We start from the raw sequence: 27,261 nt of genomic DNA, 5'->3' as shown, positions 1-27,261 counted from the left end.
ATTGCAATGTGTTTGCAGAAAATACAAACAGCAAAGAAAAACTAAAATAAATGAAAGAAAGCATAAAAGAGGAAACTATCAATATGCGTCTCTGTCACTTTTCAATCAATCATTTTCCTTTCGAGTGTGTGAAATATATAATTGACAGCTAATATTTCGCATCTGCGAGTGTTGGCAACGGAAAAAGGGAAAATAATAAAAGGGAAAGCCCCCCAGTGACACATTTTCGAATGCATCAAAGTTGCATCCAGCTTGAAAGGGAGAAGGGATGTATAACGATAAGTCTCTACGGGCAGAACTCATCGATCAACCTGTCATTAAGTGCAAATTCTTTTGAATTCTATTTTATTTTTTAGAAAAATAAAACTAGAAAGTCTCCTGTAGTTCCGTTCCTTTTATAGACATTTACTACCGAAACCCAGTTTTCTTTTTGGGGCTTCGGCTTTGGCTTGCTTTTGCCTGATGATTATTTTCCTGCTGACCAGCGACAAAGCCAAGTCCTGGTCAAAGGACATTTAATGATGGGCCTCCTCCATTCATAGCATTTCTAATTTCAACGGTCCGAGCGGCCAGAGCGAGTCCTTCTATGGATCGTCCATTTTTTGGCCAAGATATCATTGTAATGAGAGAGAGTTGACTTTTCCAGAACTAAGTCCTAGTTGGAGGGGTTGGGGGTGGCAAGATAAAATAGGCAAGGACGAAGGGTGAAATCTCACTCTCTCTCTCTCTCTCTTTATATTCGCTATTCGCCTTCCGCCCACATCACAAGCGGTGCCACTCTTCGAAATTTGATTAAAACGCTTTCCTTTGAAGTGCACCCACACAGGATACTCCTTGGATCCTGCTAGCTACAGATACAGATACACAGCACACACATACACACACACACACACACAGACGGCGACACAAAGTAGTGACTGTGGTGGGCAGTGGCACCACGCCCCCCAAATGGCCGCCCACATGTGCTGCAAGCCAAACACTTTTGCGGGCCCACCGGTTATAATTAATTTACTGCCACTTACAATTTTTAATTAAGCCGCCGTCGCGTTTCTGATATGTTGTATATATATACACACACGTATGGACTATGTGCACTGACAGAAAAAATACTAACAAAAGCTAATGGTTAAATTATAAAAATAGTTGATAAAGGAAGGGAGATATTTTATAGACTTTTTGATGGTGTTTTTATAAGACCAAAAATTAATAATAACTGCTCAAGTTCTACTCCAACAATAAGTACTTTATAATTTTAATTTTCACCAACATTTGACAACAACATTGTGCTTTGAATGGTTTATTTACCAAAGTTGTTATTAACATTTAATCAACCGTTTCTCATAATTTTTCTATAACAACATTTAAGAACAGCATTGCCCTAGCTCCTTATTTGATTATTTAAATTCGATTACAACAACATTTCAATCCCAAATTTTACACCAACGTTGCTTATCAACATTTTAAAAAGTTCCCATATTAAATAGCCTTGAAAACAAAGCTTCCCATTAATTTCTAGCAGTGCATTTTCCTTTTATTACTCATTCGCCTTCCTATATTTGCACACACTTCTCGCTCGGAGAAAGTCATCATAGGAGGGAGAGAAAGGAGAAAGTACCAAGAAGAAGAAGAATCTGCTGAGAGCGAAGGGGTAATGAAAGGTTGCCTCGTTATTAACTGACAGATTGATTTACAATAGGGTTTCACCTACCTTCCGGCTTCTGCTGCCAACAATTACACACGATTACGGAGAAAAAATAGTAGAAAAAATAAAAGAATAGTGATTGATTGATTGATTGAGCTGGTAGAAAGTAATTGGAGATTTGAGACTGATCATTTAAATTGCAAAATCCACACAGAGTCTCTATTGAAAATGAATTGCTTGTAAATTAGATAAAACAAAAGAATAGGAATGAATACATATATTTATAATATAATATATAGCAATTAATTTATATTTTCTGTCTAATAAGCAAATGGAAAAAGGCAACTCTAAAATGTTTCCACAGTCAGCGCCTCCCATACAGCTTTTGAATATTTAAAAAGGATATTATTTCGATACAACTACTCCTAGCTAGTCCTTTCGGGTATACCATAGAAAAGCGAGTAAAATAAGAGAAATGGAAAGGAGAAACTGGAAAGCAGGACTTCATTAGTTTGGCCCAAAAAAAAAAAAACAGGAAAAACCATAAAGGCTAGTTCATTTCCCGCTTTTGCTCTCTCTCTCTCTCAAGGGTGGCGGCCGCAATCATAAAATGTTTTGATTCATTTGCAAGCTAAATTGAGGCAAAAACATTTCAACTTTTCCTGGATTCTGCACCACTCCTGGGCACACCTGGAGTCCCCCGAGGGCTACACAGGATAAACGGAAAGGGAGAGAGAGGCAGGCCAGCTTCCGCCGGGGTCCAGGTGCAAAATTGGTAATGGTGAACTATCCACAGGTAGACATGGAGCACAGGTTGTGCTCCTCTCCTTCCTTTTTTTGGGGCTTCATTTTCAGCCAACGATTGAAAATTTAATTTCCCGCCTATGGGCAAAATACAAAAAAAAATAGATATATATATAAACAGCAATAGGGAAAGAGAGATTGAGAAAAGGAAAAGCAGGCCAACATATTTCCGTGGCAAGTGAATTTTGAACTCGAAAGCGGAATCGGGAATCCGGAATCCGGAATCCGGAATCGGACTCGAATTTGAATGGAAAAGAGACTATGGTCCTTGCTGTACGCTTGCTTTTTTGCAATAATCCCAAATTGCCAACGCTTGAAATCGTCAGACTGTACTTCCGGTGTCAACTGGCTTTATTTATTGCACAAAAACTACTCGATAACAAAGAGAGAAAGAAAGTAGATAGAAAGAAACAATATTTCTAAAAAAAAAAATATATATTTTTGTAGGCTTTGAATTAAACTTCAAAAAAACTTAAGAGAAAAGAAAGTAGATAGAAAGAAAGCATATTTCTGTATTAATTATATATAATTTTAAACCTTGAATGAAACATCAAAGAAACATAAGAAAAATAAATACAAAACTGTAGTAAATATAATATAATCTTTGCCTGATTATGGGTTAGTTTATATTTGTATTTTGTATTATTAAATGATTAATCAAACTACTACAAAAACTATCGATAACAAAAAGAGATAAAAATTAGAAAAAGATTTCTACAATAATTATTATTCCTGTAGGCCTTGAATTAATCGTCAAACATTAGCTTTCAAAACTTGAAATACAAAACTCAAGCAAATATAAAATAATCAGTACTAGATTATGGGTTCGTTTATATTTGTATTTTGTATTATTTAATTATTAATCATAGATTCGTAATGTTCTTACTGCTAGACTATGGGTAAGTTTATATTTCTTTAGTAATATTAATATTATTGATCATACTACTGCCAAAGCTATCGATAACAAAAAGTATCGTGCAAGAATATATATCCCTGTAGGCCTTGAATTAACCATCAAATATAAGCTTCAAAAACTTCAAATAAAAATCTCAAGCAAATACAATTTAGTCACTGCCAGATAATGGGTTAGTTTATATTGTATTATTAAATTATTAATCATAGATTCTTATCAATTTTAGGCCTCTCAAAACGGCCATTGGGGCCACCGCATCGTAAAAGCAGTCTACCAAAGCATCAGGAGGTGAAGCGACGCTTCCTGGAAATTTGTGATACGACCTTCTCGGAGGAGGTGAGGGCCGCCCTCCGTCTGCCGGCCTTCGACTCATACGAGTGGGGCGACGCGGACGTTATCCACCTTATGCAAACTATGTTCGTTGAGCTGGGATTCATCGAGAAGTTCAGCATTCCGGTGGATATATTACGTGAATGGCTCTACGAGGTCTACAAGCACTACAACGAGGTGCCCTTCCACAATTTTCGGCATTGCTTCTGCGTTGCCCAAATGGTGAGTGATCAAAAATATTATAACCACAAAATAATAATAATTATAATTTACATAATCAAAATCTATACTAAAAATCATAAGATTTATGCATAATTTATACAATTTTGATTGGCCAAAGCTCAAAAGAAAAGTGCAAATATGACAAAAGAATCAAAGATTTAAGTATCCATAATCACAAGACTTATGCTCATTTCATAAATTTAAAAGGCCAAAACATAAATTAGGTGTATTGCTAATTAGAGTTTTTGCATTTTAAATTTATAAAATAAGCATCTGGCAGAGAGTAGGGAAAGCTAAGAATATAGTAGGATTATAGTAGGAATATAATAAAATATAAGAAGAATAGTAGTAAGAATCTCTATAGATTATAAAGATAATACAGAGCCTACAATTACAAAAATTTGTACTGTACAAAAGTCAACCAGTATCGCAAACTTCTTGTTATATGATTTACAAATTCAATTTTAATGCAATTTGAAACATTTTAAAATCTTTAAATAGAATTAAATATCAGACCTTATTTTCACAAGTTAAAATACAACAAAGTACCATCCATTTGAAGTACACTGGACTACATATTTTGCATTTAAATATGTATATTTACAGCTTGAAATTCGTATATAAATTAAGACATCTCCATGGAGGCATGGTGACAATATATCACAAAATGGTCCGATTTATATAAAAATATATACAAATTCAAGACTTCTAAACACGCTTAATAATATCGATATTTTAGAGTTTCAAGCAATAGTTTCCTCTACTTCTTATTTATATATATTATTAAAAACGGTTAAAAATTCACATTTTAAAAGGAGTATGCAGTTTTATTAACCTACTAAAAATTAACATGCGACTGCTTTTCGAATTAATATTAATGCGTTTTTGGCTTAGTTATGGGATTTTTAAATTTTGATTTGTCGAAAAATTTCATATAAAAATATAGTTAATGTCGATTAAAAAATTGCAATGCACCTTCAGTCAGGAGCTTAAAACTAAGTGAAGGAGTCATTTCCGACCCTATAAATCATATATATTCTTGATCAGCATCAACAGCCGAATCTTTCTAGCTTTATCCGGCCGAAAAAAAACTTTTTCAGAAATTTCCCATTTTTTGGAAAAAAGGAAAGGGGTTAAATCATTAAAATTTGCAAAAATCGGCCAAAAATTCACATTTTAAATGGACTATGCAGTTTTGTTAACCTGCTAAAAACCAACATAGGACTGCTTTCCGAATTGAAATTAATACATTTTTTGCTTAGTTAATCGTTTTTTAAAAATGGATTTTTCGGGAAAATTATCATATAAAAGTTTTGATAAATATTGATACTAAATATTTAATTATTTCAAGCTTAGTTATGATAGATTTCCTATAGGAACCTATAATTCAATTGTTATTAAGCTAGCTTCATTTTTTTCTCCCACATCCCAATTACAAACTCAAACCAATCAAATTGCAAAAATTAAGAATCTCAACTGAACCTTGTAAAAGGTCTTTAAATAAAGGCTTCCTTCCAATAGCTGCAAATAGAATACAGAGAATACAGTCTGTGAAATTGGATATACTCTTAATGGTCTTTCCCGGGGGCCATGTTGTTGAGTGTACTTTCCCTTTTTTCCCGATATTTACTATTGAAAATTAAATCTCAGGAATATATACATATATATATATTTATTTTTTTTCCTCTCTCTTTTTGGGAAATTAGAAATTTGATATAGCAGCTAGTTTCTGTAGTTTCTGCTGCCTAATGGCAGTGCCCACAGCCCGGGGCCATTGTGTGTGTTTGTGATCTAATAATGTCGTCCTGCACATTATTAATAAAATACTTGAGCGTACACACAAAAGGACACAATAAATGTTTGCTATTTATACATATATATATAATTTCGAATAATATATGCAGGCAGGCTCATAATGAATGCATGTTGAAGGAGAAATAAATGCCAAGAAGAAGATTCCTTTGCAATCGATATAATGTGAGCATTTTTATATGAGCTGAGGATATGTGTGTGTACATATATTCTTATATACTTATATTCTATAGAATATGTATATATTATATATATATTTCCCTAACAATGCAATGCAAAAATAAACCAAGGCAAGGTGTGTGTCTGTGTGTGTGTGTGGCTTAGGACAAGGCCTATTTTTAGTTGCCTTCAAAGATCCAACCAAGATATAAAATATATATATACAGATATATGTATACAAAGAGCCCAAAAACTAAAGAAACCAAGAAATTTGTTTCTCTTTTAAATAGCAAACCAACCCGACACTCTTTTTTTCCTTCTTTTTGTTGTGAGGTCTAAGAGGTCAGGCCACTGGTCACTCACCCAATGCAGGTCCCAAAAAAAATATAGAAAAAAGGAAAAACTAACCGAAAAAACCACCCCACAGAAACCACCCTGGAAAACCCACCACCCACTCACCCACCGAGAAAAAGCACGAGCACTTAGAGCCAGCGACCCACTTGGCTGCTCAAGTGCCAACGGAACATTTTTTAACCTACATTTTTGGCAAATGAAAGTTTCGCCGCGGTGTTGTTGCATCTTTTGCTACATTTTTTTACTATATTTTTTTGTAACCCAAAAGTACCCATTAAAGGAATGGGTATATGGGTTATACAGTAAACTTAGGGAGAAAACCTTTTAAAGGTTAGGTAGTCTTATGAAATGCGTTTTTTCCTTAGAAGCTACTTCGTGGGTTGCAAACAAAAATTTAACAAATGAAATGGGATATCCCATATTCCTTAGAATAGGGTTTACAAGGAAAATAAATGGGTAAAACCTAAGGAAGGTTAGAAAATCTTATTTAATAGCCTTTGTTCGGGAAGATAGTTCTTAATTATTTCCTTTTTGACTTCACAAAACTATGCTAGTAAACAAAATAGGACAACTATAAATATAGGGTCGTCCACATTTTTTAGTTTTCTATAGAAAAAAAAATATAGAAAGGTATATAGTTTTTGGGAGAAAATCTCTGCAGATAGCATCTTTAGGTTTAGGAAATCTTTCTAAAATTCCTTAACTTCTGCAAACAATTTAGTTCTTAATAAAAAATTAATTGGTAATTACAGTCAAACCTACAGAATATCCTCTATTTAAAAGTTTTCTAATAAATATATAGTAAAATATATATTTATAATAAAATATATGCATACTTTTCTATTATATTTGAAATATCGAAATACCCCTTAATGAAAGTCTAGTTGGTTTTTAAGAAAATCAATGCAGAAAACCCTAAGTTTAACAAATAATTTCAAAAACCTTTAATTTGCCAAGTTTTGTAGTAAAAAAAAAATATCATATAACTAGAACATTTATACCTACAGGATATCCCTCTATTCGTTAGTTTTTTCTCACTCAAAAAAAATATACAAAGGCCCTTGGCAATTTCATTTTTTCTTTTTTTTTTTGTTAAGCTGTCTAATTTCCCTCTCTTTGTGGCAACATAAATATGAACTGAGATAAATTAAAATGCATTTGCCTCTCAATGGCAGACACAAAAAGTTTTTGCCACAAAGCAGGCTGGCAGCACTTAGGCAAGCTTTACTGTGAGGCAACTCAACTTTCTCGATGAAGAGAACTTGAGACAAAAGACACAGACACAGACACAGAGACACTGAGAGAGGAAGAAAAACCGTAAACGAAACGAAACGAAAACTTTAATAAATTATTTTTCCCAGGAAAGACAACAGCAGGCAAAGGGCGGGCAGGTGCAGGTTAAGGGGGGGAAAATGTGGCAACAATGGCAGCCAATGCAAGTTGAAGTCAAAACAATATGTGTGTGTGTGCAGCAGAGGGCGGGGCTTGAAGGACACTGAAGGACCTGCAAAAAGTCAGAGATAGACGAGGCATCAAGTATACGCACTGTTGCCCACCAGAGCAACCATGACAATCGCATTATTATTATTATTTTTTCGCTTTTAAATATGTTTTCCCATAAACCGCATTATGTGCCAAAAATCAACAAGAAAACACGAGAGAGTTAAACATATTTGTTTGTTATTTTTTATGGCTTTTTGGAACATATAATGTCCAGTGCAAAATGCACTGTGCCAAAAGCAGTTATAAAAACTATAAATTCTATTCAGCTTAGACAATTATGTTTGAATCATTTCAAATTGAGCTTTAACACACATGCCACAACATAAAGATTAAACTGGGGCAAGGCTTAAAGGTTTAACAGAAAAAAAAGGTCCTTAAAAATTTTCGACCTTCTGCTTCGACTTGTCTATTATTCCATTTTTTATTTTTTTATTTGGTTTATTTTTCTTTCCCCCATTTTTATCGCTGCCCAGCGATCCATATGCGTTTGTTGCGTATTTTACAATTCAATGGGGGGAACAACCATTTGCATAGGCGAGTCATGTCCATAAAACCAACAGTTGTGGTTACAATAATAGGAGTGTTTCTTATGGAGAAAATAAAAAACAAGCTAATAGACATTAAAAAACATTGTTTTAAGCAACAAAGTAGTGGTTACAGTTTGTTTATAAAGCTGTAAAAAATGTACAATGAGGTACAAACTTCTAGGTTTTCTTTTTTCAGTTTGTTTAGTCTGAAAATCTCTCTAAAATCTCTTTAAAAATGATAGAAAATTATATTTTTAAATGTATAAACAATATATAAAAATCCAATTCCAATACCAACTCCTTTAAATCAATTAAATTATTATAAATATTATAAAAACAAATCAAGTAAATATTAGGCCTTGAAAATTGAACCTTTTCTGCTTGTTTAATTTATGATTTAATTTATGTTTAATAAAGAAAATAATACTATAATTTCCTTTACAATTATTTCTTTTAAATATAAAGTGTATAAATGTATATGCCTGTATTTGTGCCTGTATAAGGACTCTGGGCTCGCAGGACATGACAGTCAAGCCGTTAAGCCGCTTTTGGCGCAAAACCCACAAACAAGCGAAACAAAAAATCCGGCGGCATTCGAAGAAAAAAAAAATGAGAGCGTAAATTTAAATTATTGAACGGAAAAACTTCCCACCCTTTTTTCTCCTCCCCCACATTGCATTTTTCCAGAGGGAAATGGCAGCATGACCAAACACTTTGACTAATTTCCATTGGCTGCACTTTTCATCTGACGCTGTCGTTGATTTCCTTGGTGTATATTTGTTCGCTGAAAAGTTTACCAACAAGCGGAAAATGCAGAGAAGCTAACACGTAGCCACACACCCCCTCCCCCTCTCCCCCTCGGGAAAATTGAGGGGGAGGGGTGAGAATAACGGTGTTTGTGGGCGGTTGTCTGCGTCTGTTTGTTGACAATGAATTTAGATAAACTTGCGAAATTCGAAACGCAAACAGCATTTGCATTTGCATAAATTTATAGCACCAACAGCAGCCCCTTCCCTCTTTCACACCCAGCATTTTCCCCAGTGAGATTTTGTTTTCTACACTACACATATATATATATATATATATATATATATATATATATATATATATAAAATATATATAACCCCAAACACACACACACACAACCCCTTTCGTTCGCATTTAATGCCAAAGTAAACGCAATGGCGGCAGAAAGTTGTGCAACAACTTTTACGACCAGAACCCCCAAAAGTCTCTTCGGAAAAGTCGCCTCTCAACTGCGGCGAGGATAATCGGAATAAATATCGATAGCTTAATGTATCGAAAGTAATCGTTTTCAATTGGGAAACATAAAGAAAAGTGATTAATTTACTGTAGTATCGATAGCTTAATGTATCGAAAGTAATCGTTTTCAATTGGGAAACATAAAGAAAAGTGATTAATTTACTGTATTAAATTGTTATATAAATTATATTCAAGTAAACACATCAAATTAAAAATCTTTGGTACAAATATTAAAAATATGCAGTTAAAATATCTATAAGGTAAAGAAATAATTTTCTTGAATATTAAACACGGTTACCATGTAAATTTTATCGATTTTTTACCATTCTGTTAAATTTGTTAAGAGATATTAAAAAACTATCGAATGTGGTATATATTTTTTCGATATTTTTTAACCATCGCCACTTTTCCCACCACTATCACTGCATTTTTTTGTGCAACTTTAGTGCCAAGAGCTGAGCAAAGTTTGTGCTGCTTTTCCGAAGAGCTTCGCTTCAATTGAACGATGTTGAAATTCCTTAAGGGGAATCCTTTGCACAACCAACAAAAAAAAAAAGAAGAAAGAAAATAGAAAAGCAAAGGCTGGGGGGAAAAAACGGAGGGGGTAGGAGATATAAGTGTGGCTGGTGGTCCTTCCACTCGTAATTGCAAAAGGACTTGCAGCAGACAAATTAAGTTCGCATGCAGAAAGTAAAAGTAGGAGTACCAAAAGGACTACCGACAGACAGATCAAAGAGGGTGAAAATTCTGGGAAATAAATAGAAATTTTCCACAAAAATAAATTGAAGAGAAATTAAATTTTAAGTTAGGAATATATAATAATTATAGAATTAGTAAACTGTCAGTTAGTTGGGAAGTAGCCCACAAAATAATATTTACTAGAGAGGATTTTATTTATTATCTATAAATTATGGTTATGAAATTAAATAGCTATTCAAATTTATATACCAACGAGGCAATATTGGAAAGGAAAGGGCAAGGCAGGGCACGAAGGATGTGGAGCTATAAATAATAAATTAATTTGCATGATCTGCAAATATTATGGAGAAATACTAAAGACAGACAGAAAAATAACAATTAAATAAAGAAATTAAGCTAACTTTGAAAAACCCATAGGATCATCAGATCAAATATGGATTAGATCATAACTAAGCCAAAGATGCATTAACTTAAAGTATACTTTGGTAGATATTCTTAATACAATTTGCTGTATCACTTTATATTAAATTAAGTAATCGGGGCAATAAAAGTTAATTGGAATATAAGCGGACCTAGACCTGATCCCTTCTGTAGCTTCTATATATATCACGATAATTGTCATGACTAAGACTTATCGCACTAGGGGTATCCTTAATTAATTCCTTCCAGTGTTGACTTCAATAAGAGGCTTCATAATATATCATCGAAGCAAGCTTCTTCCTGGTCATCCAGATATATTGCATTGGCCAGGTGATAATTTTCGGGCCAAAGAGCAATCACTATCACTGCCACTATCACTACAGATGTTAACACTGGGGAGGCCGGGAACAGAATGAGGGCGGTGGGGCGGTAGCGCCTGGTATTTATAGTCTCCGAGTAGAGAGAACACCAGAGAGTGAAAGTGAGAGCTCGCGGGAGAAAGTGATATCTCCAGAGACACATAGAGAAAGAGAGGGAGAAAGAGAGGGAGAAAGAGATGGTGAAAAGTGAGAGCACGCGGGAGAAAGTGATATCTCTAGAGACACATAGAGAAAGAGAGGGTGAAAGAGAAAGAGAGGGAGAAAGTCCCCAAAGAGATACGGTAGACCCGGAGAGACGGATTGACAGACGGATATCAGACGGATCAAGAACATATAATATATATACTTTGTAATGTTCACTGCGTTTTTTTGCTTCTGACTAAAATTATAATACCCTGCAAGAATATAATAATTACTTATAATAATTAAATAAGAATGCAAACTAACTTTAGGAACTCCAAGTTTATATAAATTTGCAGTTTGAAACAGAATTACAGGATCGAATCGGAATCAATATTTTTCGATATTTTTATATGACAATTAAAATCATAGTTTTAAAAATCTCATAACTAAGCCAAAAATGCTTTAAAATTAATTCGGAAAGCGTTCTTATGTCAGTTTTTAATAGGTTAATAAATCTGCATACTCCATTTAAAATGTTAATTTTTTGACGATTTTTGAAAATTTTAACGATGTAACCCCTTTCCTTTTTTTCAAAAAATGGGAAATTTCTGAAAATATTTTTTTTTGCTGATCAAGAATATATATTATTTATTGGGTCGGAAATATCTCCTTCCTAAGTTTATAGCTTCTGACTAAAATTATAATACCCAGGAAAGAGTATAAAAAAAATATAAAGTAAATATTTAAGGTAACACAAATTTTAAGTGAGGTATTAAAAAGAAATAAAAAAATCTATACCAATTATTATAATATATTATTATAAAGACAACACTTTTAAGAAATATTAAATAATATATTATTTTTAGGGACAAGAAGATACTTTTTTGATCATTGAAATTGCAAAAAAGGTCTTTAAATTAGAAACAATGATTACCATATAATTTTCCTCTATTATATAGTATAGCTTAGCAGTACAAAGCCTCTTTTGCTTTATTTAATTTGTATTTAATAAATATTTATATCATTTAAAAAGCTATTAAAATTTAGAAATTATAGTATAATATTATATATTTTTCAAATCTCCATTCCAGATGTATGCCATAACGCGTCAGGCGAATCTATTGAGCCGCCTGGGCGATCTGGAGTGTCTAATCCTGTTGGTGTCCTGCATTTGCCATGACCTCGATCATCCCGGCTATAACAATATCTATCAGATTAATGCCCGCACTGAGCTGGCACTCAGGTGGGTTTTTTCCTACTATTTTTTCTTAACTATTTTCTATAATATTTAATATTAATTAAAATATTAAATTCATAGATACAATGACATCTCGCCGCTGGAGAATCATCACTGTTCGATAGCCTTCCGCCTGCTGGAGCATCCCGAATGCAACATATTCAAGAACTTTAGTCGCGACACCTTCAAGTGAGTTTCATTTTATATTATTTATATATTTGTGGAAAATTATTATAACCTATGTACTACATAGCCTCGATTTAAGCTTATATATACATATATCCCGAGGGGGATTTTAGTGATTCATGGTGGGGTGGCTCCTCCTGGCTTGTCGTGGCTCAATTAATTGCCAATTGCCGGGCTTGGCCACTTTATGCACGGCACGTACAAAATGGCGTTGCATTAAACGTTCGCCCCATTGCCGTGGTAATTAACAGCTACAGCTACCAGCTGCAACGCCCACCTAGCACCACCACCCACCTTGCACCACCACCCACACATTTTGCACATTTTCCCAACCAACCAACCCACCCACTTGACCCAGTCCCCAAAAACAAAACAATAGCAAGGGGTGGGAGCAAAAACAGAAAAACGAACTGCAATCCTTGCCAAGGCACGACTGTGAAATCTATTGATTTGCTATTTAAAAAGAAAAATTCCCAGGCATTAATAATGGAAAAAATAAGAAACTATAGAGACAAAGTATTTACCTTGCAATTTATGGATTAAAATCGGATTTACATACTTTAAAAATTCACTTTTTATATTTCAAAAATGTATTTGTTATATTTTAAAAATGTGTATATTAACATATTTTGCAAGTTTTTCCATTTTATTTTCCTAACAAAATAGTTTTTCGATTTTCTCAACTTTTTAAATCATTTATAAATAAATAAAAAATGTAAATTATGCATTTTAAGATATTTTCATAGCCTTCGCAGGGTATTCCAATTTTAGTCAGAATCTTAAAAGAAAGTCAAGGAGTCATTTCCGACCCCATAAATCATATATATTCTTGATCAGCATCAACAGGCGAATCGTTCTAGACCTTTTTGGAAAGAAAAAATATTTTTTCAATTTTTTCAAAAAAAGGAAAGGTTACATCATTAAAATTTTCAAAAATTGCCAAAATTTTAAATTTTCTTTAGTTTCAAACTAAGTATGCAGATTTTTTAACCTCCTAAAAACTAACATTGGAACGGTTTCCGAATTAAAATTAGGGCTTTTTTGGCTAAGTTATGAATTTTTAAAATTTAGATTTTGCATAAAAAATGTTGATATATGTAAAATATCAATCAATTGATTCAAAAAATGCGGTTATTTTCAGCTTAATTGTGATAGATTTCCAAATTGATCCTATAATTCAAATACAGACTTGAAGAGTATTTAAATTTCGGCTTCTCAAAGTTAGTTTGCTTTCTTGGTATACTTTATATTATGTAAAAATTGCTAAACAAAATGCTAATTAAACTAGCATTACTATTAATGTTAAATATTCTTTGAAAATCAAAATCCATCTAATATTCCTCTGAAAAATACATTTATGTTAAATAATTTTAATTTAAATAAATATATTGAAAAGTATAGACTCCTTTCTGAAAATATCCCTTCGAAGGGTAATCCTTGTACATAAGTAGCAAAGTTTGAATCAGAAAAAAAACCGAGTTGGACCTTGAAGCTGGAATGAATGTCTTGGGTGTTGCTCTCTTGTTTTCTTCCTATGCTTTTCTTTGAGGTTTTTTCCCCCAGTTTTTCCACTGGTTTTTCCCTGGTTTTCTTCGGGGTTTTTCCCGCTGCTTTACTCACTATGCTGTGACTGCCAGCGGTTCGTTCGGTTGCGAATGAAGATTAAGCTGTAATTGGCCAGGACACGACATAATCCATAGCGTTTCAGTTCGCTTACGGAAAGGAAGGACCTTTTGGCCTTACCTTTACCTTTGTTCGAGTGCAATTGAATGCCGTCGAATAATTACCGCTGAACAATCGATTTTACAAGTAATTAAATTAAATCGAAACCGATTTACTAGCTACTCAATTGGCCAAGAGGAGAAATATTTATATTAACAAAACCAAGGGGGCCAATGAAGTGTATTTATAGTTAAGTGAAGTAATTTCTTCGACTTATAATATTGATTTTTAAGCAAAGGAGGGAAGAAATCTTACAGTAAAGATGTTTTAAAGAAAATTAATAATTCAAATAATGTTTCTTAGAGCCTTAATAAATATATTTATTAATTAAAATCGATAAATATATAGACAGATTTAAAGTATACAAGAAATTCCAGAAGTAAAAAGGTTTTCACACCTTAATTTAATTTAAATAATTTCATAAAAAAGTTTTCATAAAAATTATAAAACTAGCAAAGAAGTTTTTTTTTTTTGTAGTTGTTTGTTTTATCTTTTGCCACAGATTACGCGTTTATATAATAAAGCTATTTGATGGCTTAGCGAAGCTTTTTCCGCGCTTAACTGACCCCCAACTCCATGCGCATTTTAAACACTGATTTTTTCCCGCATTTTCCGAGGTTTTCCGAGGTTTTCTTTCTCCTTTTTTTATTGCTCGTGCTTGCACACTCATTGCATGCATTTTATATTGGAAAATATTCCGCAAACACTAATTAAGTGGATTAGCCGGCGAAATGCTTTTTCTCATCCGACTTTGACTTTGGCCAAATGGGGGGAGAGGAAAATGGAAAATGGCAACAGGAGAGAGAGGGAAAACTGTGATGAGCATCACAAGGAACGCAATCAGTAGAGAAGCAGCAGCATTTTCCAACCATTTTCCACACACACACACACACACACACACACCACTGTCATTTTCCTTGGCAAGTTTTGCGTGCATAAACTATTGGGATACTTTTGGGAGTTTTTGATGGCAAAACTTGTCGGCATATGCCAGGCATCATCATCAAAGTTGGCGAGGGGATGGGAAATAGGAAAATGCTAAGGAAAATTCGGGGGGGGGGGGGTAAATGCCTAGGAAAATAGCTGAGGGGAAATGTGTGAGGAGAGTGTGGCAAACAATCTACAAACAGTTGTCATTGCGATTATTAAGCATTATGTTTATGTTGACTGCAGGCAGGGATGGCATTTTCGCAAATTTCCCATTGTCTTGTGCAATTATTTCCAAAACTAAATAAGCAAATATTATTACATCATTTGACTGCATAATGCTGGTAGTAATAATCACCAAAAACCCAAGTTATTTATGTCTTTGTTTAATATGCTTTAGGGAAATTCTACAGAAAATTGCATTGAAAAGCAATTGAAGCTCAAGGATATGAAAATCTATAAACAAATATATATTTCAAGGCTTAAACTAAAGTAAAACATATATTTCATTATGACAAATATATACGAATTAATAGTTTTCAAGAAATTTATGTTTCTTTACTATATTCTCATGATCCCTTTATTTTCCCTTGTCTTATTGCTTAATTAAGCCATACAAAAAACATTGAAACACTTGCCATTTTTCGCCCTGTCAATTGCAGAAATGCTACCTGAACACCTGACCTCACACACCTTTCCCCTTCACCTCACACACCTTTCCCCTCCCCCTTCAGACACAGATTTTCCACCCTATTTCCCTTCAACTATTTTTTTATTCATTTTTTTGTGCCTGCCCCTCACTTTTATTCATTCTGTTGCATACTTTTTGGGGGCAGACTCTTCAATATTTTTTGGCTATATTTGATGGGTCTGTTGTGGGTGTTGTGTGTGTGTTGGGGGTGTGTGTGGGTTGGCAGGTGGTAGAGGGGGCGTGGCCATAACAAACAACAAGCCCTGTTACGCGTGGTTGCATTTTATTTGATTGCGGCCAACCGCCAATTTTTGGGACAAACCAAAGCAAATATGCTGCACTTCTGGGTGCATTTTTTTCAAAAGAAAAGGTATAAAAAATAGGGTACATAATAAAAACAACAACAAATAGGTACAGCAAAAAATAGCTACAACAAATATTATCAAAAAAATACAAAGAAAATAAAGAGGATATTTCAAATAAGTTTAAATAAAAATACAATAGCACAGACAGGTAACAATACATCAAGTATTAAATACAATTGCATTGTTCAAGTGCTTTTTATGTTTTATATATATTTTTTATGGGTTTGAAAGGCTTATAGGTTTAAATGTAATCCATAAATAAATGTATAACTTATCAAATATATAAATAAGAGGTAATTTTCAAGTATTTTAAAATAAACTAAAAAATTGTATATGTTACCAAGTTTATTTCTCTCTTTTATTGCTTTTTACATCCCACAATTTACTTTTAAAAGAATGGTTATGATATTTAAATCACTTTTTATATTTTAAAAGAGAGAGATTTCCCTATTAAATTCATCTTTCATATTTTCTGATACATTTTTAAAGAATTAAAGTATTAAAATTACTTTAATAAGAAAATATTGATTTATATTATTATTTTAGTCAGAAGCCTGAAACTATGTGAAGGAGTCATTTCCGACCCTATAAATCATATATATTCTTGATCAGTATCCAAAAACAAATCGATCTAGCCATGTCCGACGGAAAAATAAATTTTCAAAATTTTGAGAACTTTTTTAAGGGGTTACATCGTTAAAATTTTTAAAAATTGGCCAAAAATTCACATTTGAAATAGAGTATGCAGTTTTATAAAGCTGTTAAAAATAAACATACGAACGCTTTCCGAATTGAAATTAATCCATTTTTGGCGTAGTTATGCATTTTTTAAATTTTGATTAGGCGAAAAAAATTCCATAAAAAATTCAGGTAATATCGATTAAAAAATGGTATTGCACCTTTAATCAGAAGCTTAAAACTAGGTGAAGGAGTCATTTTCGACCCTATAAACTATATATATTCTTCATCAGCATCAACAGGAGAATTGATTTAGCTATCTTTGGCAGAAAAAGAAAATTTTCAAGATTTGCAAAATTTTTTAAGGGGTTACATCGTTAAAATTTGCTAAAAATTTGAATTTTTTTATATATTAAATTGAGTATTCAGATTTATTAACCTAATAAAAACTAACAGAGAACTGCTTTCCGAATCAAAATTGGGTTCTTTTTGACTGACTTATGGTTTTTTTAACTTTTGATTTATCAAAGAAAAAATTTCCCTTAAAATATTTTAATAAATATTCATTTAAAATCCCTGGCAAGCTCCTAACTACGATCTTATTTGGTTAAACTTTTAATAAAGTTTCAGGAATGCAGGAAATCAAATAGTTATTTAAAAAAAAAATTAAAGATAGTGAAGGATTTATTCTAGAGTTTATAGAAGATCATTAAATATCCTGGAAATTTTGGTGAAATTTCCTAAATTTTTTACTATAATTTTTCACAATTTATTTAGAAACAATTATTTAAATAATAAGAATGATCACCAAATGCGACACTTGTCGGCGGGGTTCATTCGACTGCCTGCCTTGCAGTGAAATGCCTCAACAAACTCTGGCATATTGCCCAGGACATTGTTGACCCTCTCCGCATGTCCTGCGTGCTGCAGTTGCTGCGGAGTCTTCGTCTCTGTTCCTGTCCCTGTTCCTGTGGCCGCCACTCCACACCAGTTTTGGGCAAAGGCCACAAAGAAGCTCCTGAGATGCTCCTCTCCGCCATTCGAACCATTCCGCCTCCTGGCCAGATACATGTCCAGGGCCAGTCGGAGTCCCTCACTATCCGCTATATTCTCATTGACCGTCAATGTGGCATTGCTATAACGATTGCCCAGGTAACATATGGCCTTCAAGCCAAACTTGATGATGGCTCTGGCCGGCCACTGGCCATTGGCCAATTGTCCGGCGGCATCATAGTTAATGCCATCATAGTCAAAGGCATGCACCATCTCGTGGGCAATAATATAGCCCAATCCGGCGGAGAAACGAGCCTGGGAATCCAGGTCCTTGTCGCATTTCTGCTGCTCCTGCTGCTGTAGCAGAGAGGTGGCCATAAGTCCCAGCGGCAATTCAATGCGATTCAATTTGAGGCGATAGTAGGCATTCACGGCCAAAGGATCCGCAGGAGCAGCGGTCACTGGTTCACCAAAGACCTGACGGAATTCCAGGCGTGCCTGGTTGAGGGACAATTGCATTAGGGTGACATCCCAACTAGATACTGCTCCTGATCCTGCTCCTGATCCTGCTCCTGATCCTGCTCCTGAGCCCACTGCATATCCTTGTGCCTCCTGCAATCTGGGAGTGATTAATCGCATCGCTCTTAACTTCTCCCTGGCCAATTGCCGTGTATTTTGATCCTGTTCAAAGACCTTTGTGGCATTCAAAGCTGCCTCAAATTGCAGCTTGAGATCCCTAAAGAGCAAGGCCACTTGCTGAACAGCTGTATCATATTCCTCTCTATAATTTGCACCCAAAACTAACTCCATTTGCAATCGTCCCAGGGCAGCGGGCATTAGGAGACGCAATTGATTGAGACAATGATCTCGCTGTGAGCTCAAATTCTCATCGTCATGCATTCTCAATTCAAAGTGTGCCGGCAATTGGAGTAGCAGCCAAGTGGAGAGTATCAAGGGATTCAGTTCGTTGGGCGGATTAGTTCTTAGAATCCTTTGTAGACCCTGCAAATAATCCATATCGGCCACAATTAGCAGAGTTGAGGGATCCCAGTCCAAGCCTTCGAGCAGGATTCCAAAGTAACGCTTAAGTTGAAGATGCGGCAATTGCTGATCCCATTCCCTTAGAGCCTGGGGCTCTCGAAGCACCAATGTTTGCTCTACATTTTTGGGTAAGAGATGCCGTAGACTCTGCTCAAATTCCACCAGACGTTCGGCCAAAAGAGCTGCCCTTCGCACTCGTAGCCCCAGCTCAATGAGCAGAATTTTGAGATATCTTTGGTACAGGAACTCACTCATTGTGTCCTCACCCAGGAGATCGAAGCGCGGTGGCAGCAGGTAGAAGATCCTTTGCTCCGCCGACTGCCAGTTGTCCTGGACAAGTAGACGCCATAATCCCTGGGCACCGTATTGTCGCAGGGCAGCATTGGCCAGGATCCAATCAAACGTCGATGATGATGTAGAGTTCTTCTCCAGCACTGGAAAGATGGCACCACTTCGTTCCATTGCCTCGGTATAGGAACGTAGAGTTTGACCAGCAGACAGGCAACTTCTATAGTAATTCGACAGCGGTGTAGTGTCCACATTTTCAAAATGATGAATCAGTTTCAACTTTAGATTGGCACTCCACTTGGAGTGCATATCGTGTGCCCCCAAATTGCGTTGGAAAATATTTGCATACCAATTGCCACAGGCATGTTGATAGAAATTCTCACAGGGTGGCTCATCCGTATCCATATCATTCTCCTGCTGACAATCCTGCGAATGCACAGGAATCACCAATAGTGCCACAAGGAGCAGCGGGATAATTCCAATTGTGATCCTTGCATTGTGAAGCTCCATTCCGCCAGCACCGCTTTTTGTTTACTGAATGAATGACTGGAAATCGCTCTCTCTCTTCTCAGTCTCTTCCTGCTTACTATTTTGGATTTCCAAGTCTCAAATTCTAATCCAAATCCCAAGTCCGGGCTTTCGTTCGATGCTGATAAGCAGTCGGAGATAACCGTGCCTGACATTCACCATTTGTCAGGGCTCCAACGACCCAGTGACTAGTGGGGTTTTTTTTAAGCGAGAGTTGTACAAGGAATTTATGGGAATTTTAACTATTACCACAAAAATATAAAATATATCCTTCTGTAAGAAAGATTTTCTAAAAAAGAGTTGTGGGAAAAGAGTGGGAAATGCTCACAATGAAACTTTGTTAAATTTCCAGCTTTTGACTAAAGTCCTATGCTTTTCAGAAGATCTAAAAAACTGCATTCTACTAACAATATATTTTATATATTTAACTATTATTAAAATTGGGAACCTTATCAAAAGAAAATCAAAATAAAATAAAGTAAGCTATCTTCGGAAAGTCAAAGATTATATAATCCTGCGAATTGCATTTGAATCGTAAGAATGAATCAGAAATTTAATATAACTAAGTTTAATATATTTGCATATTTTGTATCAATATTTATCATATTTTTCTATGACAATTTTTTAGGCAAAATCGGACATTCAAGTACTCATAACTTAACTAAAAATGCTTTAATTTCAATTCGGAAAGCTGTCCCATATTATTTTTTTAAAGGTTAATAAATCTGCATACTCCGTTTAAAATTTTAAAATATTGAAATTTTTATCAAATTTTTAACAATTTTAATGATGTAACCCCTTATAAAATTTTGAAAAAAATTCGAAAATTTATTTTTCCCCAAAAGAAAGCTAGATCGATTCGGTTTTTGAAGCTGATCAATAATATATATGATTTATAGGGTCGGAAATGACTCCTTCACTTAGTTATAAGCTTCTGACTAAAATTATAATACCCTGCAAAGATATAATAAAGCCTTAAATTTTTCTAGTTTTCAATATAAAGCACATTTTAAATTTTCCACTAGAACCTTAAATTATATTATAATTTCTGGTTCAAAAAAAAAAAATATAAAACCTGCCAAAAAAGGACACACTTTATTCCGAATTACAAAACAGAAAGCAAATCAAATAGTATAGATAATGTCTTTAAATCTTAATGCAAACTTTAATTTCCACTCAATGAAATGAAATAAAATGAAATGAAATAAAAATCGTGAAACGTGCTTGCTAACTGAGCTCGTCGCAAGGCCAAAATCGTTAAGATGAAACCCGAGATAGGAGCCTCTCCACAGATTTCCCTTTCCAAGTCGCTGAAATGGCTCTGGCGGCGTTCACCGTTAAATCACAGAGAGCCCACGCGTAATCAATTAATCATCTCACACTTGCTGTCTCTTTCTATCGCTCTATCTCTCTCTCTTTCTCTCTCTCTGCCAGGGAAAACCAAATTAGCTGCTGGCCACCTTCAATAATTTGCCCTTCACACAGATACACATACACAGAAATATAGCAAGTGCACTGAGAGAAAATGCGGGAGTATACCAAATTATGCATGAAAATGAATATTATTTAATATGTATACCCCTAATTTTACTAAGAAGCTTGTAACTTAGTAAAGGAGTCATTTGCGACCCTATAAATCATATATATTCTTGATCAGCATCAACAGCCGAATCGATCTAGCTATCTTTTGGGGAAAAATAAATTTTCGATTTTTTTCAACATTTTATAACATCATTAAAATGTTGAAAAATTTATCAAAATTTGAATTTTTTTTATTTTTTAAATTGAGTACGCAGGTTTATTATCATAATAAAAACTAACATCAGACAGCTTTCCGAATTAAATTTAATGCTTTATTGGCTGAGTTATGAGTTTTTTAAATTTCAATTTGTTGACAAAATTGTCATAGAAAAATATGGATAAATATCCTATCCTATATCCTATTTTATATTTATAATTACATTTCTCTCTGTGTAATTCCGTTGTATCTCCTGAGCAAAAAGCACGCTGCGATTGCCTTTTTTAATAATGTTGAGAGTCAAGTTTACACAGGAGATAAAAAATCACAACGCGATGAGCAAATGAGCGACTGAGAAAGAAGATTCAGCAGCTTATCGCTTCTTTGTGATTAGCTTTTCAATTGATTAAAGTTCGATTATGTACGGGGAAATCAAAGAAAGAGAGAGCGAGAGCCTTAGGGTCTTTAAGTTTCATTAGTTCAATAAGCCCAAAAAAAATATATCAAAGATTCCTTAGTTTATGCCCAAGTAAAGCTATGCAGGTATGACACTCGACCTAAAAATGTATTTATATGTTGTTACAAGTTTATATATTTACTTTGCAAATAGTTGATTTTCTTGAATAGTTAAATTTTCTTGAATTATTTCACTCCCTTCCCCTCCAGAAAACTCATGCAACCTTGGCTTGAAGTTTTCTTTCCCTCATTTAGTTATTTGGTTAAGTCTCCAAAGTCCCATTGCAATTACGTGGCTAACATGCATTTACAAATTGTGCAGCAGCAGCGGGGAGAAGAGAGGGGGAAAAACCGGGCTTTTCTCACAAGTTTTCCCTCTCATCACTTAATTGCAATTTTCTCAATTTGTTTATAAGGAAACTATCAATATATTTATATAAATACATTTTGTTTACTTAAGTTCTGACCTCGGTTCGAAGTGCGGAAACCAAATGGAGATATAAAAATTTAATTAAAATTCAACAAACACAGGAATACTGATACTGCGAAAGGATGTTGTGCTTGGTCCTGGCAAAAAGGATGTGTAGGCGGTAAATCTGAAACCAGCTGCTTCTGATTCTGCTGTTGCTTCACTTGAACCTAATATAAATCATCAAAGAACGCAAAAGACGGCAAAACAGCGGGGAAAAGTGATAAATGCACTGAGAGAAATCCAGGAAATTTAGTGGACTATAGCAATTGTATTATTTAGTATTTTAAAGGGGGTAATTTGGATAGATTCACATTATAATTATTATTTGGGATAAAAGTTTCATAAGATTCTTTGCTTTGTAATTTTAGATAAAGTTAAAATGAGATTTTAATAGTTAATTTCTTGTCGGGGAATGATTTAAATTGGTGTTAGCATTATATTTTTCATTAAATTAATTATTTTTTAATGGATTTTAGTCTCGTATTTCTTGTTAGACACATTTCAACATAGGTTTAGTTGCAATTTAAATCAATTTTAATATAACATGTTCTATTATTATATTTTAATGTGCTTCAATATTATATATCTATATAATAGATAAATATTGAAGTCAACTTGAATATAATAATCCTTGTTAGATAAATATTAAACTTCTTTAATAATAATATTTGATAAATATTAAAGTGTGATGATTATTTCGTGTTAGATAAATATTTATACAGATTTAAATGTCTATTTTTCTTAAGCAAGAATGCTTAATTCCTGCGAGGTAAATATTTAAATAACTCTTCTTTTTTTTATATTTTCCGTTGTTAAATAAAAATATTACCTAAACTTTATACATAAATAAATAGATTCAATTTTTTTCTAACCTGGTTATAGAAATAATACCTATCTAGCATTCATTTTAGGACCTTTTCTTTTGTAAATTATAATTTATTGCACATTATTTTTACTCCAAAATTCTTTCTTCAAGTGTCAAGGATAAGTGGTGAAGGATCTGCTGGCGGCAGATTTGGCACTCGACGCTTTTGCAAATTAGTTTCGAGTTGAGTTTTTTGGGGGTTCTGTGGGCTCACCAGAGCTCAACTCTTGGCGCTTGGCGCATTTCATGCAATTATTTAGTCATAATTAGCGCATAATAGTTGCCGTTTTTCGTCGGCACAAAACTTTTGCTCATCTGCCAGTCCTTGGCATTTTCCGCTTTTCTTTTCACCACCCCCCACCCTCCTCCATCCACTTGCTTCACAATTCATCATCATCATCAGCATCAGCATCAGCATCAGTCCTGTGGCAGGGATAATGCCGGCAAAGGATAATCACTGCAGTTGCCACATTAATTGAAGTGAAATTTTTGAAACTAAACGAAAGCTGACAGCAACAGCAACACAGCTCGTTTTCTTTGGCTTTTCCACAGAAAATAATAATATGAATCACACACACAAGGGAATCCTTTTTGCATTCCTAACAAGCGTTATCCTTGCCGCTGCAAATCAATTTCCAGCTAATTCCCCACTCTCTGTGTTGATTAATTAAATCTGAAGGTATTAGTTTATCAAAAAGCCACTAGAAGGTGCTGTATATTGCACTCAGTTTCTAGGATGTGAATGTGAAGAGGATAAGGGATCTTCATAGTCACGAGAGGAATTAGTGGCATTCTAACCATATTAATTACAGCAGCAAACCAAGCAAATAATATTACATTCTCTTCCCTTAAACCACTAGTCCAGCGAATATTAATTATGTTGCGTATACGTTATATTGATGGGCATTTAATTGGTTTCATTATTATACATTCTCAGTCGATATTAGTCTTCCTAGAATTTTAAAGCTTCAGAAATCGTAATTTCAGTTAAATATATATTACCAAAAAAATTACATTACGTATACATAATATTTAGGTGTGTAAATATTACGTATACGCTAGGCGATTTTAACTTTTTAGGAATATAAAGTAAATATTACATATTTCATTAATTTTCATTAGAAGAAAATGTTACGTATACGTAATTTTTAATTCAGTTAATATTACGTATCGCAATTTTCAATAGCTTAGACATTACGTATACGTAATTTTTAATAATTTAAATATTACGTATACGAAATATTTAAGCTATTGAATACGTAATATTAACTGAATTAAAAATTACGTATACGTAACATTTTCTTCTAATGAAAATTAATGAAATATGTAATATTTACTTTATATTCCTAATAATTTAAATATTACGTATACGCAATTTTCAATAAATAAAATTATACGTATCCGTACCTTTTAATAAAGTAAATGTTGCGTATACGTAATTTTCAATAAAGGAAATATTATGTATACGGTATTTCCGACAATTTAAATATTACGTATACGTAATATAACGTTTGCGTTGTTTTTAATAATCTAAATATTATGAATGTAAAATTGGCACAAAATTAAATATTGCGTATACGTTATTTTCAATAAAGTTATAATATAAATATATATAATTTTCAATAAATTAAATATTACGTATACGCAATTTTTAATAAAGTAAATATTACGTATACGTAATTTTCAAAAGAGTTAATATTACGTATACGTAATTTTCAAAAGAGTTAATATTACGTATACGTAACTTTCAATAATTTAAATATTACGTATTTGTAATTTTCAACAGTGTTAATATTACGTATACGTAATTTTCAAATATTTAAATATTATGTATACGTAATTTTGAATAAAGGCAGAACTACGTATACGCAGTTAATAAGCAATAATACAAAAATTAACAAAAAAAACTCCCTAGACCCCAAAATAGTCTTGTTTACTGTCATCAAAGTATCAAAATTTATTTTTATATCCTTGTCTTTAGAACCTATTTTTGTATTTAAGCAACCTTTCATATTACCGGGACACTTATATTTTTGTTATATTTATTTTTTTTATTGGGTTTAGGCAGACAACCAAGGTAGAAACCCGTCAGACTGTCAGAATTTGTTTAGTTATTGATGGAGATGCAATTTTCCATTCAATTTTCAGCGGAATTCTATTCTAGGAGAGGAAAAAGCTGTCGTTAATACGACGTCCGATGTGTGTCTCAAATGGGGGGGAAAATAATAATAATGATATACAAACATATAAGTATATACTTTTATATAGATTTTTCTGGCAAGTGAAAAGTAAAGTGTGCAAGGTGCAGGAGGTGCTCAGTTTTCCCACTATCCGGCCCCATGTCAATGCTGCTGCTTGACATGAAAAATTCAATTCAATTTCCAGCTGGCACGCATTTTCCTTTTTTTTTTCGTTCTACCTCACCTCACCTGGACGCTTCCCGTCGCTTACCGACGCTTTTCCGCACGCTTTTCCGACACTCTCTTGTCTTGGGCTGCCTCAATTTCAAATGAAGCGAAATGCAATTTGATATTTTACGCGCTGCATTTGTCAGTCTCCCGGCCATTTTTCCGGGAAAAGCACTTCATTGGCCTTGTTTTTGCCCTCCCTCCGCCCCTCCCCGTAAATACTTTTCACTGCCCACATGAGAGTCATGCTTTCCGGGTTTTCTTGCTGCATTGCCTTCCCATCTCCTTGTTTTTCCTCAGTTTTCCTCTTTGTTTTTCCTCTTTTTTTTGGGGCAATCTAAGCTCTGTTTGAAGTTAACCAATTTTTAGAACAATAAAGAAAGACAAGAAAGGGACTAACTTGGGTTCTCAAATGGTAACAATGTTAAGGAAAATCTTGTAAAAATATTAGAGAAATTGTTGTAAACATTTAATAAACGAAATTACTAAGTATTTGTTGTTATTTTTCTGTTATTTCCAGCACTATTCGCGAGGGCATCATCCGGTGCATTCTGGCCACGGACATGGCCCGTCACAATGAGATCCTCACCCAGTTTATGGAAATAACGCCCATCTTCGATTATAGTAATCGTGCCCACATTAATCTGGTAAGTAACATGCCGATAGAATCTTGATATATTACAATTTTCTAGAATTTGTTTACCCTCTTAAGATATTATAATTTTATTCAAAAGCTTGAAACTAAGTGAAGGAGTCATTTCCGACCCTATAAATTATATATATTCTTGATCAGCATTTAAAGAATAATCTTTCTAGCTATCTCACAGAGAAAAAAATTTTTTGCAATTTTTTAAAAATTTTATAAGGGGTGACATCGTTAAAATTTATAAAAATTGATAAAAAATTTAATTTTTTTAAATTATAAATGGAGTATGCTGATTTATAAACCTATAAAAAACTAACATAGGAAAGCTTTCTTAATTAGATTTAAGGCATTTTTGGCCTAGTTATGAGATTTTAAAAATTGATTTTTTTAACAAAAAAGAATACATTACGTATACTTAATATTTAGATGTGTAACGTATACGCTTGACATTTTTAACATTTTAGGTATATTCCTAAAATTTAAATTTTATTTATTATTTCATTACTTTTCAATACAGGAAAATATTACGTATACGTAATTTTCAAGTGAGCTAATATTACGTATACGTAAATTTCAATAATTTTAATATTACGTATACGCAATTTTCAATAAATAAAGTATACGTAATTTTTAATAAAGTAAATGTGGCGTAAACGTAATTTTCAATAAAGTAGATATTACGTATACGTTATTTTCGAAAATTTCGACAATTCAAACATTGCGTTTACGTAATTTTTTGTAAATTATCTGTTACGTCTACGTAATTTACAATAAAAAATATTACGTATACATAATTTTTAATATAGCCAATATTACGCATACGTAAATTTCAACAATTAAAATATTACGTATACGTAATTTTTAAATAT

The 27,261-nt window shown here is 33.5% G+C and overlaps 2 protein-coding genes and 1 long non-coding RNA gene across 4 annotated transcripts in view; 1 reads left to right on the top strand and 2 right to left on the bottom strand.

Annotated features, from left to right (window-relative positions):
- LOC147643179 (uncharacterized) overlaps window positions 1-27,261 on the bottom strand; it is a 117,580-nt gene that overhangs the window by 70,093 nt on the left and 20,226 nt on the right. The window lies entirely within an intron of this gene.
- Pde9 (phosphodiesterase 9) overlaps window positions 1-27,261 on the top strand; it is a 174,248-nt gene that overhangs the window by 135,728 nt on the left and 11,259 nt on the right. Inside the window, exons 5-8 of the mRNA XM_086835313.1 lie at window positions 3,586-3,911; window positions 12,243-12,394; window positions 12,470-12,577; window positions 26,267-26,393. Coding sequence (XP_086691439.1) covers window positions 3,586-3,911; window positions 12,243-12,394; window positions 12,470-12,577; window positions 26,267-26,393 — 713 coding nt within the window. The remainder of the gene's footprint in view (window positions 1-3,585; window positions 3,912-12,242; window positions 12,395-12,469; window positions 12,578-26,266; window positions 26,394-27,261) is intronic.
- On the bottom strand, window positions 17,703-20,154 carry Nep6 (Neprilysin 6). The gene has a single exon (XM_020948264.2). It carries the CDS (start codon window positions 19,787-19,789, stop codon window positions 17,762-17,764), a length of 2,028 nt encoding a protein of 675 aa, XP_020803923.2. The 5' UTR covers window positions 19,790-20,154; the 3' UTR covers window positions 17,703-17,761.

The sequence above is a fragment of the Drosophila serrata genome, unplaced genomic scaffold, assembly GCF_035046125.1.
Source record: "Drosophila serrata isolate PLE 108 unplaced genomic scaffold, ASM3504612v1 contig_276, whole genome shotgun sequence".
Classification (NCBI taxonomy): Eukaryota; Metazoa; Arthropoda; class Insecta; order Diptera; family Drosophilidae; genus Drosophila; species Drosophila serrata.
The sequence above is the reverse complement of the archived record's forward strand: the minus strand, read 5'-3'. Positions and strand labels throughout refer to the sequence as shown.